General features: G+C 36.2%; 1 protein-coding gene across 1 annotated transcript in view; it reads left to right on the top strand.

The window, feature by feature from the left end:
* Positions 1-19,437, top strand: part of PAPSS1 (3'-phosphoadenosine 5'-phosphosulfate synthase 1) — a 38,994-nt gene that overhangs the window by 10,465 nt on the left and 9,092 nt on the right. Inside the window, exons 3-10 of the mRNA XM_053941225.1 lie at positions 390-625; positions 2,014-2,152; positions 4,269-4,387; positions 9,057-9,170; positions 11,081-11,192; positions 14,150-14,355; positions 16,211-16,346; positions 17,696-17,964. Coding sequence (XP_053797200.1) covers positions 390-625; positions 2,014-2,152; positions 4,269-4,387; positions 9,057-9,170; positions 11,081-11,192; positions 14,150-14,355; positions 16,211-16,346; positions 17,696-17,964 — 1,331 coding nt within the window. The remainder of the gene's footprint in view (positions 1-389; positions 626-2,013; positions 2,153-4,268; positions 4,388-9,056; positions 9,171-11,080; positions 11,193-14,149; positions 14,356-16,210; positions 16,347-17,695; positions 17,965-19,437) is intronic.

The following is a 19,437-nucleotide window of genomic DNA, read 5'->3' as shown; positions in this document are numbered from 1 at the left end:
TCCCATTTCTTTTGTTGACTGAAATTCACTTCAATGTGATACCTTCCCCTTCTCATATAAATGTAATATCTTAACTGTGTTTGGTTTCTGAATTAAGTTTACTCAGCTAGTAATAATTGCCAGCAGCACTGGGGAAAAAGCATCATCTCTATAAGCAGCAGCAGAGCTCAAGGCCAAACTCTTACCTGCTTCAATTCTACACTTAACTTTTACCTTACTGTCTCTTTACCTAATGTCTGTGTAAAAGCCACTTGGCTTGTATTCCAAATAAGCTTGTTCAGAAGGCATTGCTGCTGATGCCTGACACTTTGGAATTTTCATGATATGCATGCACTACAACTTGACTTAACTTGTTCCTATGCTTATATGTTTATATTACTATTGAACAGGTCTATCTGGTGCTGGGAAGACTACAGTGAGCATGGCATTGGAGGAGTATTTAGTGTGCCACGGTATTCCATGCTACACATTGGATGGTGACAATATCCGCCAAGGCCTTAATAAGAATCTGGGTTTCACACCAGAAGATAGAGAAGAAAATGTGCGTCGTATTGCTGAAGTTGCTAAATTGTTTGCAGATGCTGGTTTGGTGTGCATTACTAGTTTCATCTCTCCTTATGCTCAGGTAAGTGTGAAAAACATCTAGATGAAATGTAGGGAAAATGCAAAATATCATTCAGTATCCTAATTACAGAAATCCATTTCTGAACTTAGCTAGAATCAAATACTTGTGAGGTTTTTTTGGTGTTGTTTGTGCTTTAGGGAGGTGATTACTCAAAACAGAAATACTGATTTTAAATATAAAATGTTTACATTAGTTCTATAACTGGAACTATCCTTCAGTCCATTAGACAGAATTATTACTCTAATAAGGCAAACAAGCTCAAATAATGTTCCAAGAAAAACTCCTAAAATTGCAATATCTTGTTTGATCCATGTATATTCCAGTACTTTATAAATATGAAGATTAGGTGTATACTTAACTTGGAGACTTAGGTAAATTGCTTTTAAAAGCAATTTTCCCTTTAGTGATTGAATGGTATAAGGACTTTATTTTTACAAAGTGACTTAAAGGGAAAAGTGTTTTAATTGCCTGTAGGTTCTTTTTACTTTTTTTTGTGTTGTGTATAAAACATGACATAATACTGAAAATTAATGTAAATCCATGTTCACATTGTTGTGTGAAGACTGTTTTCATCTGTCCATAAGAGCCTGGAGGGGAGAGACAAAAAGGATGTGTGAACACCCAAGTATCTTGAAGAATGATCCAGGGACTTTAAGCTTAGGTGTTTCACAGCACGAGAATGTGTTATTTCTTTGCTAGAGTGATGCAAACAGTTCTTCTGATAATAATTTGGGGAACTCAAACCCTACAGTAGATGAGATAGTAGTAGAAGTAGAACAGTCTCTAGATATGAGAAAAAAAACTAATAAACTAAGCAATATTTAGTAAGAGAAGATTATAGTGATTTTGGAAGGCTTTTTTTTGTTCTCTCAGTGAAAGTCACCAATATTGTTCCACTGCTTGGCAAGCCATAAAAATAATACGATAAAATACTGCAAATAATACAGTATTTTGACTAAACAAGTATTGTCAGATTAAGGAATGTAGGGAAAACTGTGCTTAGGAGAGAAGGATGCTTATATCAAGAGCAGCAGATAACACCTTCTCCCTGCTGTACTCAACTAGGCAGGTGTAATTCCTCAGATGTATATGTATGAGTATAGAAAACCCTGCATTCTATTGGTTGGGCTTGGTTGTGTGTTTTTCTTATAAATCAAGTTTAATGTAAAATATCTCACATCTTCCTGTCAGCTTTTACCATGTGATGTACTGTAGCCAAAGTGATGTAGCTTGCAGGGCATCAGTTAATCAAATCAAATTTCTTTTTTCAAACTTTGAAAGCTTGTTTACATTGTGCTGTCAGCTTCTTTAAAATGAACTTCAAACACAAAACCCAGTAAAAATATGTGGGGGCAACCTTTCAGGATTTTTCTTCTGTTTTCTTTCAGGATCGTAATAATGCCAGACGAATTCATGAAGGGGCAAGTTTGCCTTTTTTTGAAGTATTTGTGGATGCTCCATTGCATGTCTGTGAGCAGAGAGATGTTAAAGGACTCTATAAGAAAGCCAGGGCTGGAGAAATTAAAGGTGAACCTAGATGTAATCACATCCTTTCTACATAAGTGTAATTATTGGTGTAATTAGTGAAACATTGGTGTAAGTGGATGTGCTCAAGTCTGAGTGTATCACCCTTAAAAAGAGCATGGATTTAGGACAGGACTGAGAAGAAAATAGAAATTGACTTCTAACTCATGGAGCTGACTAATTAAGTGTGTAGGACAGTAAAAGGGTAAAAGTGACTAACCACACACAGAAAAAGCCTTGAGCACAGTAAAGGTTGCAGTAGAAACCATGTAGTTATTGAGGATTAGTCTGTCTCATTTGTGTGTCCATTGACCAGTTAAAAAGAGCCTGATTCTTTCCAAAGTCTTTAAAGAACTGCATTCATAAAACTTGCTGGTTTCTTCCAAAAAGTAAAACAAGGCCACTGCCTGCCTGTAAAGACCATTACAAACACTTCTGAAGATACTAACTTTTACTTTGAAATCTGTGTTCTGTTTTAGTGCCCATGAACATTATTTCCTATTCCCAGCCTCAGGTCAAGATTTAAGTATAGCCTGCAAGAAAAAAAGCTTAGTTATGCAATCCTGCATTGCAAGTATTATTTCAAGTGCTGCTTTGCTCTGTTACATTATAGTTTGTAGAGGCTGATGACAGATAGCTCTGTATTTAGTAGCAAAGCAGTTTTTTTTTTTAAAGTAATCACTTCTGGGGGTGGAGTTTGCAGATGCTGTATGAATTCGCTTTAATCAGAAATTATATAAAATTCAAGAAATCGAAGACATTCTGTATGAGTGGTTGCTTGATACTTCTAGTACTACACAATATTTTGTGCAGGCACCAGGAATAAATAAAGCTGAACTAAGATTTGTTCAAAATCAAAGCAAGACGGCTTGAGCTGACATGATACAAAGATACAGTTCTGTACAGAACCCTTATTTGTGCCTATTTTGTGAACATCCCTAATATTTTGTTAATTTTATAAGCCAAATAATGGAGCTGTGTTCCTGAAGAAGTGGTAGTGAAGTAAACAGTGCCTGAGCAAGATACAAGTGGGTGTAGCAGTGGCTGTATCTTATGATCTATCTGATATATGAAGGATGAAAATTAAACAAACTTGCCAGTTCACAAGGAATGTCAGCAAATGTTATATTCTTTTTCTCTGGAAATAGTAATGAGGCACTTTCTTTGCCTCCTGTTCCCACTATTCCAGTAATCTCATCCTTGTAAAGTATACAGGTTTTGGAAAAGGTACCAGCCTTTCTTTATCACATGGGGTACTGCAGTAATTGGTATTTTTCTTAGATGAGGAACTCAACTACTAATTTTGAAGGTATTAAATCCAAAGGGAAGAACTGGAGTTCTAATGTTTGCATTTGCACTTGTGGAGGATGCAGATGTTGAGTTACTGAAGCCCGGCTGATATTCCTGACACAGATCTGACTTGTAGTGCTGATAACTCTTTGCCTTTGGGTTTGATTTTTCCTCCTTGTTTATGCATGGGTGGTGGAATCTTCATGATTTCAAAGCAGACTGCAAGCTAAGTAGGCCAGAACAAGTGTCACTGGTAGCTTGTACAGTCTGTTACAGCTATTATAATAAACACAGTCATCAGTCTTACATTAGCAGCTGTCTTGAGATGAGTATATTAGCAAAACTAATGTAAAAGGTGTTGAAATTCCGTACTTCAGAGTACTGCTTGGTGGTATGAATGTAAATTTACATACATACTGGATGTTCATAATATTTTTTCATCTTTATTTATTTTTTTTAAGAGAAACAATCAGCTGATAGTGGAGGACAGTGGATGCATAACTAACTCTGGGTTGATGTGCACAGTTCTTCTGCCAGTGCTCCTTTTTTTTTCTTCACAGTAAAAACCAAATAGCTTCACCAACAAATAAGTGCTATGTATGTACTGCAGAATGATGAAGTTTGATGCTGTCAGATACTATGATTAGCAAAGAGTCTGATAAAGAAAAAACCTGCAGATTTCCCTAAGAATTCCTGTATTAAGGAAGTTAAAACTCCATGTTCTTGCCTGTTGTGTTCATTTATATATAGAAAACTGTCTGTGAACAGCATTAAAGTGGAGTCATCTTTTAGAAGAAGTTGCCTAATATTTTTGTTTTATGTTCTGTAGGTTTTACTGGGATTGACTCTGAGTATGAAAAACCAGAAGCCCCAGAGCTTGTGCTGAAAACTGATTCCTGTGATGTAAATGATTGTATACAACAAGTTGTGGAACTTCTTCAAGAGAGGGTGAGCAGAAATGGAGACATATCTTAGAAACTTTTTTCCCAAGTATTTGTACATGCAATCTGAATGTAAGTGCTGGGAAAAACAAAGACAGTTTTTGAGACATAAAAGCTTATGCATCTTTCAATTCAAACTTTTAAACTTGTCCTATTGTGTGCTTCCTTTTTAAAGCTAAAAAATGCACAGCATTGATCTCCAAGTGAAATAAGATTTGGACAAGTGGAAAATTAATTTATATCAATAACTGGAAGGGAGAGGAGGCTGTCTCAGTTGTTACAGAACGAACAGTGAATGCTGACTTAAAAATGCTAGCAACCAATTTTAAAGAATCTGAATTTTTACATTGTCTCTATACAGTATACAAAGTAATGTATACTGCAGATGGGAAGAGACAGGGATGCACTTACACAGTGATTTGATCTCACTTAACTAGGGGCTGCTGTGCTTGTATCTGCTTTCCATTGTTTCTACTGTTTTTCTTGTACTAGTAAAAGTAGTCCTGCAATTATGTAATGACCAGCTCAGAAAGCTGATCTTCTTGACATGGCTGAGTTGAGTTTATGGATCATAGCTTCTGAAAAGGTAGATCTCTTTCCTTATTCATGCCTGCAACCTACACCATCCCTTTTGAAGTCTCTGGGCCTTCTCCTGTTGCCTGATAAGTAGATTTGGCTCATTATCCAACCTAAAAAACCTCACCCCCAACAAACGCTACATGGAAAACAAAATAAACAGACAAAAAACCCCCAAACCCAACGCTAAAAGTGAAGGCAGTGAAGAGATGGCTTTATCCTCTTGAAACCCTACCCCCAGAATTTGCTAATCCTCATGTAGAAATGTGTTTCCTTACATTCTCATCTGTAGTCAGCGGGCAGTGAATGACATTCCAGATAACTATTTCTTTTTAATTGAGATACTCTTGCAGATAATAACTCATGGTTTTTTATGTGAGTTGGATGTTCTGAAAATCTTGAGTATAGACAGTAGTTTGAGTAATAAAGCTCCAGCAAGTGTTGATACAAGTAAAAGATCTCATTGTGCAGCCAGTACAAGTAAATTTTGACCCTCTGTGTAAATACAGCTCTGGAGAGATTGTACTGAAATTTTCAAGAACATTTCTCAAGGATGGCTGCTTGCTCAGAGTTGCTCAGGAGATAAGACAGGGCAGAAAACCATAAGAGAATTTTTGCCCAAATCCCCATCTGAATATTTTTTTGGAAGAAAATAGGAGAGCTGTGTAGGAGTCCTACCTATGAGAGGTGGCAGTTCCTGACTGTGGGGGCCCTGTGCCTCCTGCTCAGAACAATTCATAGTTATAGAAACCCATGTCACATGTGCCAAGATAACGATCCCTGAAGGCTTGCATTGGTACACAGTGCTGACTGCTGGCTCCTAGCCCAGTCAGCTTTAAGGCACATCTAGCACTTTTTTCCTTTTCTTTGAAGATAACAGTATAATGAATGGCAAGATGTTATAGTGATTGCTTAGTTCAGTGAGAGACAATGAAATCAAGGCAAGGCTAAACAGGCATGTCTTGGTTTTAGACCATATTAATGCAGTGCTATCTTGAGAATATAATTTCTGTAGATTTCCTGTAATATGAACAAAAGGACTTATAAGAGGGCTGAAGAAGGACTTTTTATAAGAGCACTTAGGGAGAGGGCAAGGCTTTAAATTCACAGAAGGTAGTTTAGATTAGATATTGGGAAGAAATTCATTACTGTGAGCCTAGTGAGACACTGGAACAGGCTGTCCAGAGAAACTGTGGATGCCCCATCCCTGGAGGTGTTGAAGGCCAGTTTTGACGGGGCTTTGAGCATCCTGGTCTAGTGGAAGGTGTCCCTGCCCATGGCAGGGAGGTTGGAACTAGATGATCCTTAAGGTCCCTGCCAACCCCAACTATTCCATGCTTCTATGATTCTATGAAATAAATTGTTCAGCATTATAAAAACATTTTTCAGCATTATGGAAACACATGCCTGTGCTGCAGAGAAGGCTACCTGCATGCTCTACTGTAAATAAAAAGAGCATCGCCAGGAGCTCGAGAAAAGCAATTTTGCAATTTTATATGGCACTTGTAAGACCTTGTATGGATACCTTGTCCAGGTTTGTGCCCTTCTCCTTCGCCCAGAAGAAAACAGACATTGATGTGCTTCTGTGAGCTGAGCAGAAGGTCACCAAGATGATCAGAGGCTGAAGTATGTCATTGCACAAGAAGAGGCTGAGAGGAAGTGGATTTGTTCAGCCTGGAGAAAGCTAAAGGAGTTCTTGTTGCAGTTTGTATCATCCAAGTGGGAGAGTGTAGGAAAGACTGATGAAGACTTGTTTTAGAGGTGTACGAGGGTAGGATGAGGGCAGCATGCATGAGATGAAATATGGGAGATTAAAATTAGATATAGGGGAAAAAGCCTTTTGCTATAAAGATGGTCAATTATTAGAACAAGTTGCTATGAGTGTTTGTGGATGCTCTGTCCCTAGAGATATTAAATGCTTGATTGGCCAAGGTCCTGAGCAGGCTGCTGCAGTGGGACCAGTTTTGAGCAGGAGGCTGGACTAGATGATCTCCAGAGACAATCAGCATCAGCAAAGAACCCACCACCCCAGTGTGAGGAGGCACATTTCCATAACACATCTAGTTTTTTTATTATTATTATTTTGCCATTTTTATATGAATGCCTCGAGAAATAATAAATATTGTGGAATATTCTGTAACTTGTTCTTTGGTAGAATTAAGCTTTCAGTAAAACTGATGCCTTAGAATGGTCACTAGATGGCTTGCTAGCCTAACATTTTCCTAATTCCTAAAATTCATGCAGTTTAAAGATGCATGGATTCTTTTTGTTGCTGGTTTTCTTGTTTTGTTGTTGTTTTTTAATCTAAGTTGATGTTTTAAGTACCACTTTCATGTATGCAAGGGAGTCTAGGTTTACTAATCCTACGAGTTCTCCAAATGTCAGACTCAGTTGCTGGAACTGTCTTCAAGCTGTTTGCATTTGTATAATGAGGTAGGTTGTTGACAGAAACTGTTTTGTGCTTTGTTTTACCAGTTAAACTGGGACATTAAAACCAGGATAATACTTGCAGAGATCTTTTTAATTGCCATGTTTATTTTAAGCTATTGATGGTTTGTAAAATTAGGACATCCTAGCCTGGTAATGAGCCAGGGTCCAGAGGGAAATCTGTGAAGCAGCATGATGTGCACTCCATCATTCTAGTGTTGCTTACAGGAGGCAATACCTTCATTTGATTCTGGGGTTGTTGTTGTGACAGGAGTCTGCTGCAGCTCTCCTGGGCTGTAATGCTGCTGCTCAGGCAAAGAAAACAAAAGGGTGATTTTTTCCTAACTTACAATGTAATAAAATCTACTTCCAAAATGATGTCTGATATGTAAAGGACCAAGCTTTCCTTGTAAAACACCATTTCTAAGTGCTAGTTTAATTTGTCTTCTTTTGATGTGTCTTTGAAGATATGAATTGTGCAACAAGCAGTGAGACTCTTCACATCTTATTACTCCCTTAGTCATTTTATCTCTCACTTGCCAGCATTCTGCTGCCTTTATTTTACTTTCCATGGAGGTAGTGCCTAAAGTCTGATAAATGCATTAAAATTTCTGATCTAACTTCGTGTTTTCTACAAGCATACCTTTTTACCCTGCCCTGCATATACTGGAAAAGTAAACATAATTTAATTATTGTTTGTTGCTCCAAGGGTGAGCTTTTTTCTCCAAAAGTAAAACATTATTTTACAAAGGTTTCTCAAACACTGAAAAATATGTTTTAAAAAGAATAGTCAGCCTCTTTTCACTGATTTTTTGCTACTGAACATTACTGGAACATTTGACTGGATTAGGACATACTACACCATCCTTCGTTGGAGGAGACTCTTAACAGTTTTATCATGATGACCTTCTCTCTTTTAATTATGTTTTTATCTTTGTGTTGATCTCTTCTAACAAGTTTAAAGTCTTAAGCATTTTGGAGTGAGAATATCTTGTTTAGTACACATGGAAGAGTACTGATTTTTTTTTTCAAATAAAAATATGTTGGTTATAGAGCTAGATTTTGGTTCATTGCATATATATGCACAGATGATAATATATTTAAATATTCTAAGAATTAGTATACAGATGGAAATACTGGTGTTATGTCATTAGCTGTAGGAAATACTTTTAATGTGTGCTTCTGTATTAATTTTCAGTAGAGAAGGAACTTTATGTATTTTGCCTTCATGTTACCATTTCTAATGTGTTTTGTATAGTGAATGACTTAAATTCGTAAATGCTTAGTCTCTGAATCTTTTTTTTTTACTTCTTCAGCATGTGTAAAAGCATTGAGTCTGCCTTTCTACTCTAGATAATGTGGGCATTAAGTCATAAAAATTACATTAAATTCAATAGTTAAATATTTACTAGATAAATGTTATATGGGTTACTTAAGGTTTAGGAAAAAATCTCTTGTCAGAATATTTCACTTTAGCCAATCTGCTGGCTTGAGTAACTAGCAATATATCATAATCTTGGAACAGTGCTGGCTTTTAGATGAGTAAAAATTGCATAATTAATAAATTCTTGCTGTTGTGTAGTGCAACATTAGAATTTTACTTCTTGATATGTGTTCAGTGCCCAAGAGGCATTCTGAGCAAACATTAAGTTCTGTTTATTCCTTTTATACAGGACATTGTACCAGTGGATGCCTCTTATGAGGTGAAAGAGCTTTATGTGCCAGAAAACAAGCTACAGTTGGCCAAAACTGATGCTGAGTCTCTGTTAACCCTGGAAATAAATAAGGTATTGTGTGTTCAGGTGTCTCATTGCTGCAGTTGAAGGACAGTCTGATCTGTTGCTTAGTGTAAGTAGATGCACTTGAAATACCTGCCCTGGTTACAGAACACACCTTGATAGACTTTTTCCCTCTTTCCTTGAGTGCAAGCAACAGCATCTGTGGTTTCTTTGTTTACTTACCAGAGATAATTTATCTTCATACTTTCATGAATAGTGTCTGGTATAGTGTTACTTAGTTTATCCCTGGAGAAAAAATTTACAGTGATTTCCTCCCATGCTTCCCCCAGATCCATGGACAAAACCATGCCTGGAATGTCATGTATAAGAAATTGTTTCTAGAAGGATTGCTTACTTTTTTTTTTTAGTTTACTTATAGAAACCATTTTGAATTGTGAATTGTGATTGCCTACTCCTTGATTCTTCTTGTTGGTAGTCTTCAGCTGAACAACATTAACTTTTAATATACGTACCAAACTCAAACAGTTGCAAAGATATGATCAGATCTACTTTATTGCTTTTTTTTCTGATTAGAACATACTTGTGCTATGTTTCTAGTTTCCAGCAGAGAGAATGTGGAAAAACATGGAACAACTTGATCAACCCTATTCTTATTTTGGTTAAATGCATTATTTTTCAACTCAGATCAATTAGATGAAGCTGCTTCTGGCTGTGTTTTTGTTCTACCTCATTCATTTTTCTGAATAACCAAGCCTAAACACAGATAGAATGCATGAGTTTTTTTCACTGGCTTTTTGATGGTATCACTAGAACTTAAAGCTAAGCATTTGATCTAGGAACTGACTAAGCTGAGAGTTCAGCACCTGTGAATGGACTTTGAAGGATTGGGATGACACACTAAGCATTGAACTAAGTAATTTTAAAATTTGCTTGATCTTCTACTCATAATGAATATTGATATTTACTTTCACCACATTTTACTATTTTTTTTCCACATATATCTGTTTAAAACTATTAATTGTTCTGTTGAGGAATAAATACTTAAGGTCACCATTATTAAACTTCAGTAGTGTCCCATTCTAAATTGCTCCCTATCTAGAAAAACAAATAATTTCTCCCTCCACTCCCAACCACTGGCTTGTTAAATATCAAACAAGTGTCTAATGTAAGTTCAGGAATAAACTGTGTTTTGTACTTGTCTCAGTATAAATTAAACAGTGAAATAGAATTAGTCATGCCCTTTGCAAAAGAGACTTGCACAAGCAAAGCCTGTCCTTGTCAAAAACTTGACCAAGTCTTAGTAATGCACATGCAGAAATAATGGAGACCACACACTAAGTCATAGTGTGACTGAGTGCTAAGGAAGGAAATTCTGTGTAAACTGATATCTCATACTAAAGTAAGTCCAGAGAGAATTTTACTTCTGGATTGTGTCTCAGTTTATGAAAAAAAAATATTTCTCATTTGTTTAAAGATTAGACCTCTTAATATTTACACCCATAATTCTGATATTTTTATATCAGAAATAATATATGAAATTATATGCATTATTATTTTTTCTTTTTTTTTTCTTTTTAACGTCTTTGTTATCTTGTTTTGTTAGATAAAGGCAAGTGAGAGTCTCTAATTTTGTTAAGATGAACTTTATCAAGATTTACAAATAAAATTTGTTGTTGTGTGTTTGTTAGTTTGCTTTTTTTAACACATGGAAATTTGATCCAGTGTAGGGTCTGGAAAATAGCCAAAAACATGAACAGTGAGGAACAAGTTGGTTTTTTTCTTTACTTGTAGAAACTTTGAATTATTTGTCATTAAAAACTGTAACACTGAGGAATCTTCCATTTGTACTGTCCTGCATTTTAGAATTAAAGCATGATTTATTGTGATTAAGACCTGATGCCAGTAATTAAGCAGCAACTTTTATCTGCTCTAAGTCTATTTCTTCATTTCTTTACAAGGTGGATATGCAGTGGGTACAAGTGCTAGCAGAAGGTTGGGCAACACCCTTGAATGGCTTTATGAGAGAGAGAGAATACCTCCAGTGCCTTCACTTTGACTGTCTCCTTGATGGTAGGGTAAAACACACCATTTATAAAACCGAGCAAACTAATCATACTTCTAAAATATTTTCGATGTTTTGCTTCTTACTGGTGGTGTGGTAACACATTATCAGGCTTGTGCACAACTTCAGGTCTGGGATAAGGGAATAGAATATTATAATAACCAGTTTTAAATGTGATGGTTTTATTCTTTTTATACCTACCATCATATTAGAATTTGAATATTTTGTCTTTTTCCCTTTACAAAATTTTTTCGAATATCTTAATTTTTGAAAAATGTTTAATTCTAAAATGCACACTTCTAATTTGTTTTGAAGAAATTGATATTAGAATTTGGAATTGCAATTTATTTGTTGTTTAGCTCTGTGACCAAAAGATTTGTTTGGTGTTAGTAATGAAGGAAAGGACAACAAACTAACTTGAGTGCTGGAGCTGTTGCAAGTGTGAAATCAGGATCTGAACAATTGTCACGTGTAATTGAATTGCTATGACTTAGTAATTTCCTGGGATGATTTAAATGAATAAATTTTATTTTATATTACCAGTTGGCTAAGAACTTTGTTAAGATAGTAAGTCATAACAGCCTGAGATTTTGGAGTTTGATTGTGACCCTCTGTCATTTTTCATTTATTCCTCTTTGAAGGCTGTTTTACTCCAGCCTTTTTCCTATATTCATGCTTCCTTTTGCATCACTCTTGTCTTGCTAGAGACCAAATAGCAGAACAAAAATAAGTCACTTTTCTCTCAATTCTGCAATACAGACATCATGTACAGAAGATACATGTCATCCTTCTTACATTTCTTAATTTCATTTTGTCTGGATGCTATCCTAGACAGCATAATGCCATCCTGTTACTTTGCAATACAATTTTGGGCTGCTAGTTTTGTTCTCATTTCATTTGCCTTCTGTACAACCATCCAGGTGAAAAGTCCTCTGCAGATGACATGCAATGCATTCAGCTGCTAAAATAGCTTGTAGGTCCTAGTCCTGTCCTGTAATTTTCTGTAAATTGGGATCTTTATAAGGCTTTTAAGCCCTTGTATAGGTGAGTGCTTCAGATATAATAATATAACAATTTCTTAAACTTCTTTTGCTGTTGTTTTGAGTATCTAGTCTATGCTACAAAAAATACGAGTAATGAAAAACAGCAACTAATTGATGGAAACAATTTTCAGTCCTAAGCTTGGATAAAATCATTATGTTCCTCTAGATGTCCTGCTACTGATTTTCTCTTTTTAGAGATCTACTACAGCACTTACATGTGCAAATTTTTTTAGAAAAATGTGATTGCCTTAAAGCTGCTTTGCTATTTGCAGCAATGGCAACAGTTAAGTCAAAACAACATCCTCAAAGTTTCCTCCTTGCTTGGTATGTTAGTTCTGGGTCTTACAGCAGCTGTCATTTTGCAGGGCTTTGATTCTGAAGAGAGGGAAATAGTTTTTTACCTGCAATGCATCTCATCCTTTGGGCTTTAAAAGTAGTGTTCATACTGACTGCTAAGCTATGGAGATCAGTGCAGATGTGTTGATAGTCTCCCTTTAAAGATTAAGTTTTCTGGAAAAGTCTCATCCTGACACTGTGCTCATCTGTGATTTAATAGACTTGCTTCACTCCCTTGTCTCAGTTTCTTATTTGTGCAAACACTGAAGAAAAATGTAGAAGATATTATGTATTTATTTGCTGGTCATGGACAAAATAATCAACAGGTTTGACATCTCTTCATACTTTGAAATATTTATTTACCTGTCTGCAAAGCAAAAGTTTTTTTTTAAATTATGAATTTTGGGGTGTCAAACCACTCTCTGTGATTGCTGCCAAATTCAATTTTATGACCTAGTTGCTTTGAAAATAACTCTGGGCACCAAGATTGAATTTAGGAGGAGATGCACAGCATGCATTATACATTTTGCATTATGAATTTTTCTCTTACAAATTTTCACCTAGCTTTAAAATTGTTAATTTCCTAATTAAAAATTTATTGCTTAAATAATAGCAAAATTAGCCTTATTTTAGAGTCTTGGCAAATGCCAGAACCTCCATTAACTTTAAAGGGTCCATGACTTATCTCCTGGAGGCCACCCAAATGTTTTGCACTCAGGCATATGCTTATTAGAATCCAAGCCTTTGTAGAAGACTTATGATATTTACTCCACTGGATTACTCAAATCTCACCCTTGTAGAAAAGAAAAACAAGACTTCAGCATCTGGCAGGGAAGTAGGTGCTTAAAAAGGAGGACCACACACATAACCTTAAAATTAGCTACATTGGCTTAGTTTTAGGAGGAAAGTAGCTGGTAAATTTCAGCTGAACAAGCTATGCAGAATCTTTGCCTGACTCAGCAGTTTTTTCTGGAAAGTAAATGCTTGAATCTGAATACAGTTTTAAGTAAACAACAAAAGTTACCTTTTGAAATAGTTCAATTATGTGTGTTATCTACTTTGTCTGTTGTCCATTTGTCTGTTCCTATTGCATGGGTTTTTTTCTTAGGGGCCACAAGTATGGCTACTGAGAATATAATTTCCTTTTTACTGATTATCCACTCCAGTAGCAAACTTGTCTGATATTTCAGATGATCTGTTTTAAAATGTTATTTGTGTATTTCCACTTTCTATATAGATTCTTAAGAAAGGTATTAATTTGACATTCCCAAAAAGTAGTATCCTCACAGTTTAAATATTTTTGTGCAGCTCTGAGTACTTGCTGTATATTGTGCTTGTGCTGTATTTTCACTACTGTGTTGACTCTTTCTCAAACCTCAGTGTTTGCTCAATTTTATAGCGTGTGTATCTTATGGAAGCATGAGTTCATTCTAAAAGTTGTTTAATCCTTGTTTAAATAAGTGTTTCAACTACCTGTCATGTAATGCACTTACAGCCTTAAAAATAACCTGTTAATTAGGTAGATTTTCATAACGACATTGATGGCTGTTACTGAGGATAAAGGGCTTTTTTTTTCCCCTCTGCAGGGGGAGTTATTAATCTGTCAGTGCCTATAGTGCTAACAGCTACTCAAGAAGACAAAGAAAGGCTCGATGGGTGCACAGCAATTGCACTGGTGTATGAAGGTCGCCGCGTTGCCATTCTTCGTAATCCCGAATTCTACGAGCACAGGAAAGAGGAACGCTGTGCTAGGCAGTGGGGAACGACATGCAAGGAACATCCCTATATCAAGGTGTGTGTTTAAAAGTTGAAAATCTACTCCTACTTGCTGTATTATTGTGGAGCTGCAAATTTATTGAAGTGCATGTCTATGATTGATGTACTTTGACAAAAAAAACTACTTTGAAAATTAATTAAAATATCTGAGAAAAAACAAAGGTAATTTTTTTCTGTGCAGCTGTTGAATAGTCTGTACTTAGTGTGAAAATCTAATGTCAATATGTACACATGAAATGAATTTAGAGTGTACTGTAGAATCTGTGCTACAGAAGAGAGAAGTTTGCCCTTCAGTGTGCCTAGGAAACACATCCCTCTGTGTCACCAGATGGATCATCAAAGCTCCTTAATCAGTGGATATATGCATTGTGAAGGATAGAAAACTTCTTTTCTGCCTGCATGTGGTGCACGTGAGACCTGCCTGCTTTAGATGTTTTTCAAACAGGCCCTGTTCCTGGAGAGTTCATCATTTAACTCTCTAGGGAGTAATTTCTCATCCATTGTGTTTGTTATGTTTTATTATCTTGGCCTTATGTGCATGTCACACTGAATGTTCTAATTGTAACATACTCATCACAGTGCCGTGTTGGCTTATGCAAGCTGATGTGAATGTTGCATCTTAGCTCTGCAGAGCCAAAATATGTTTATTTCCCCATTTATCTCTGAGGTATTTTTGTTTACAGGTATGACATAAAATTAGGTAAAGAGAAATTAAACAAACTTCAAATTATGAGCTTGCTCTCAAAAAGGGAAAGCCTTTGAAATGTTGTGAAAGTATCTGTATGACTAATAGAGGATTTTGAAAACCCTGGATGTGTTCTTGAGTGTGATGTTGAAGACAAGATTGTCCCTTTATTGAAAACTTAACACAGATCTAATAAATTTTAAGAAAATCTCATGCAGGCAAAATTTGAATGACTTCTTATGTAGAAGATAAGGAACTATGTTCTTATGCTTGTACTGGGGTGTATAGTAGTAACATGACAGCACGTGAATTTGGTGACTGTTCTTAATCAGAAATATTTGGGTACCTAAGAGATTCTGTAGTGCAGAGGTTTCTCATCTTCATATCATTATCACACCTTCCCTCCACCTTGGGGAGATGTCAAAGTCTGTCATTTTCTTTGGGAAGGGAATGGTTACTGTGGCATCATTTAATTCGAGCAGGTCAAAGGAAAAATAAATTGGAAAATTCAACCCTAATTTTTGCATCTTGGCTTTTAGGTTTAGTATGTAGTATCTTTAGTATGTAGTCCAACATCTGTTACTTGGGTAAACTACCATGAAACAAGTCCAAAAGCTGTTCTACTTCAAAGATTCTGATTTTATTTGTAGATTAAAGTGGGTGAGTAGTTAATCAGAATTGTTTTGTTTGTTACTTTATTCCTGACAAGAATCTTGTAAACTACAGAGTGATACTGCAATAGCATTTGCTTTGACCAATAAATATAAAGTGTGCAACTTCATTTTATTGCTGTATTGTAATTAAATTTTTAAATATGTACTAATAAAAATATATGCTAAATAAATTGTAATAGACAAGGCTTTCCATACACTATCTTTGTTTGTCATGCATTGTTGGTAAAGGGTATTGGCTATGTGCATTTCTGTATATTATCTCAATTTTTAAAGAAAGGTATATGCCTACTGAAGATTTGTATATCTCTCCTGCATCATGATATAACATGTCTGGACTATGCTCCAGTGAATTTTTTTCATTTTTTTTTTTACACTGATGCTTGACTTCTGACTGTCAAATAAAATTAACCTGGAACACAATCCTTGGTAAAGATGTGTCCCCATTGCAATGCTCTTGATACTCAGGAGAAGCTGATAACTAATCCTGACATGGACTTTGTTTTTTTTCTTAGATGGTTATGGAGCAAGGGAACTGGCTTGTAGGCGGAGATCTACAGGTCCTTGATCGTATTTATTGGAATGATGGACTTGATCAATACCGCCTCACTCCAGCTGAACTAAGGCAGAAATTCAAGGAAATGAATGCCGGTGAGTAAATTGTTTTTTGCTTGCTTTCTTTCTTTCTTCAAAGGCTTATCCAAGTGTCTGCTGCCACCACTGTGGCTGGCGTTGTTTCAAGGACGAAAATTTTGAATGCTCTGGTAGGTAGCATTCTCTGCTTTTAATAGTAATAATTTTTATGATCTCACACATTGCATTTCCTAAATACATAACAGAAGCTGGTAGTGCCTGAACTTTATCTTTCCATGCACTGTAGACATGTGGGTAGTGCAAGAAAAGTTAATGTTAAAATGTGGTAAGATGTGATTTAAAGATCATGTTTGGCCAAAACTACAGAGGTATGGTTGAACGCTGAGCTTTCATGCTCTATTTTTAAGTCTGTTGCACACTGCTTCTGGGGAACAAGGCTTATGAAAGTAGTGCAGGTAGGCTGGCGCCAAGTTTCTTTACAGCACAAGAAGTAAACCATTTTTTTTTCACAAAAGTGACTGGGTTAGGCAGATAAGTAAGAGGCTGAGGAATGTCATAAAGCAGAGAACAAACATGCTGGCAGGCAGCTGCACTTGTAAATGTGAGGAGAGAGATTAACATTGAGAATGCAAAGCACAACTGGTCCTGAGCTCCTGTCGTTGTTCTGTGTGGTCTGTAGGTTCTATGTAGGAGCCGTAGGTCTGCAATATCAGTCTTTTGGCTAACTCCTAAACAAACATAAATTTGAGATCTAAAAAATCCCTGTTCTCTAGGTTTCATTGGTTCCATATTGGAAAATCTCTTGTTACAGTGATTTTGCTGTCTTGCAGGGCACTTTAGTTCATCTGAATTTGCAGGAGAGAGAAATCCTGGTTGTGCAGGATTTTTCATTGTAGGGCTTGTAATACTCTGGAATAGCAGTTAGTCTTGCTCTGTTCTTACCGTGCTTAAAAGCTACCAAACTAAGGTGAAGAATACTTAGTAAGGAACATTAAACCCCCTTTTATTAGTTTTGTTCCAAACAGGTCCATTTGTTCTCTTGATGATATATTTAGCCTTTAAGATAAATAGAATAGTTTGATTTCCTGTTAGAATATAATACCCTTATGCAAGTGAAAAATCCAAATAGAAGTTTATAGCTTTTGGAGAAACTAGAATAATTCTGTAGAAAATTCAGAAGTTAAGGAAGGTGATTTTTTTGTTACAGTTGTTTTTTATTAGTTTTGGTTATTAAGTACAGTGATTTTGTAATAATTGATAATTCTTTAACGACCTGTGTGCACTGCTATTACATTTGTTTAATAGAGCTCAGAGGAAAGCATATGCTGAAGATTTTTCTGCGGCTATACAACTCCTGATAAAATAACTTGCTTTCCTTACATCTTTTATCTTTTTTTCCTGCACAGATGCTGTGTTTGCATTCCAGTTGCGCAACCCGGTGCACAACGGGCACGCTCTTTTAATGCAGGATACTCATAAGCAGCTTCTGGAACGTGGCTACCGGCGCCCGGTTTTGCTCTTGCACCCCCTTGGAGGCTGGACAAAGGAGGACGATGTTCCTCTTATGTGGCGCATGAAGCAGCATGCTGCGGTACTGGAGGAGGGAATCCTGAATCCAGAAACAACAGTGGTAGCTATATTCCCTTCCCCCATGATGTATGCAGGACCAACTGAGGTAAATACATCAAGAATTTAAAGTAAATCAAAATCGTTTTGATAGTGCACTAAAATATTTTGTGCTACATTTGATGTTTGTGTGTTGCGTTGTTTTAATGGAGGGACAGAGGAGACTGATTTTGCTTGGTAAAGCAGATAACCAAGTCTGTGTCACCAACCAAAACATTCTCTTCTGAAAAAAACTTCTATATTGGAGGATTTTGCTGGAAATGATGGGAGAAAATATTGTGTTTACAGGTTCCTTTCTTTACAGTTATAAGGATGTGATAATAATTTAATCCTTCCTCCTTTTTTATGGTCTTTTTCAGAAGGAATGATAAGATCTGTTAACATAATGTCCTGGATGTTAAAATACTTAAGTTTTGTGATTGTTAAGCAAGAAGTTTGTATGTTGGAGGGGCATTCACATATTAAGAAAAAAGCAGTCTGTTTATTTTTTGGCAAACTTAATTCAGAGAGTATTGTTTCAAGGCTTTTGTATGAAATAATTATTTGGCAACACTTTATTTAGGAGGCAGGTCTTTGGTTGGAGTCTCTAGAGGTTTGTGGGAGGCAGCAGAAAGAATGAGGACAATTCCTTGAGGGGATATTGATTCTCCATCTCATTCCTTTTTTTTTTTTCCCTTTCTTTTTTTTTCCCCTCTTTGCTTGCCTCCACCTTGACTCACAGGAAGTTCTGACCAGGCTCTGAGGCTGACTCTGGGGTAGCTTTTTTCATAGGTAAAAATGAATCTTGCTAGTGAAGTTAAATTAGGCAGATGCCACTTATTTTCTGCTGGCCAGTTGACTGGTCAAACAGAGCTTTCACTGTCTTTCAGTTCAGAGAAAAAACTGCAGTCCAGACCTAGCTGAGGCATGTGGGTTCATGTGGGGAATCTTCTGCTGCTCTCCATAGGCCTTTTGTGAGAATTAAGATAAATCTTCTGCCTCATTCTTGTATGTGTGAGGAGAAACAAAATCACATTCCTTATTCTGAACAGAATAAAATTTTTCTCCTTACCTATTTTTTCTCCTCCTATGACCTATGAGGTCATTTCCAGTGACCTCAGAGTACAGCCTGACAGTAATGTTTGCTCAAGTAATAAGAGAGAGTCTTTCTTTAATAATTTTCCATTGGTTATTTACAACTCATTGGTACTAGATCTGTTTCTGTAGCACAAGTGCTTTACAGAAGAACAAGCTGCTGGTAATAGGTTATCTACAGGTTATCTATGGTTATCTATCCAGTCTGTAAAAATCCTAATGGATAAGTTTAATAAATATCAGTTTAGCATTTTTTTTTGTATTTTTAACATTCCTGAAAAGTGCCTTGGAAGAAGCAGTTCTGTAAGGCAAAGCTGTATCAAAATGCAATAAATTCACCTGCTTAGGAAAGTTAATCTATTACAATCTATTAATCTATTACAAGCATTCATGTGCAGTGTATACCTGGTTTATGTGTCCTTTGGGGTTTAATATTCATGCAGACAAA

This window comes from Vidua chalybeata, chromosome 4, assembly GCF_026979565.1.
Source record: "Vidua chalybeata isolate OUT-0048 chromosome 4, bVidCha1 merged haplotype, whole genome shotgun sequence".
NCBI lineage: Eukaryota > Metazoa > Chordata > Aves > Passeriformes > Viduidae > Vidua > Vidua chalybeata.
The sequence above is the reverse complement of the archived record's forward strand: the minus strand, read 5'-3'. Positions and strand labels throughout refer to the sequence as shown.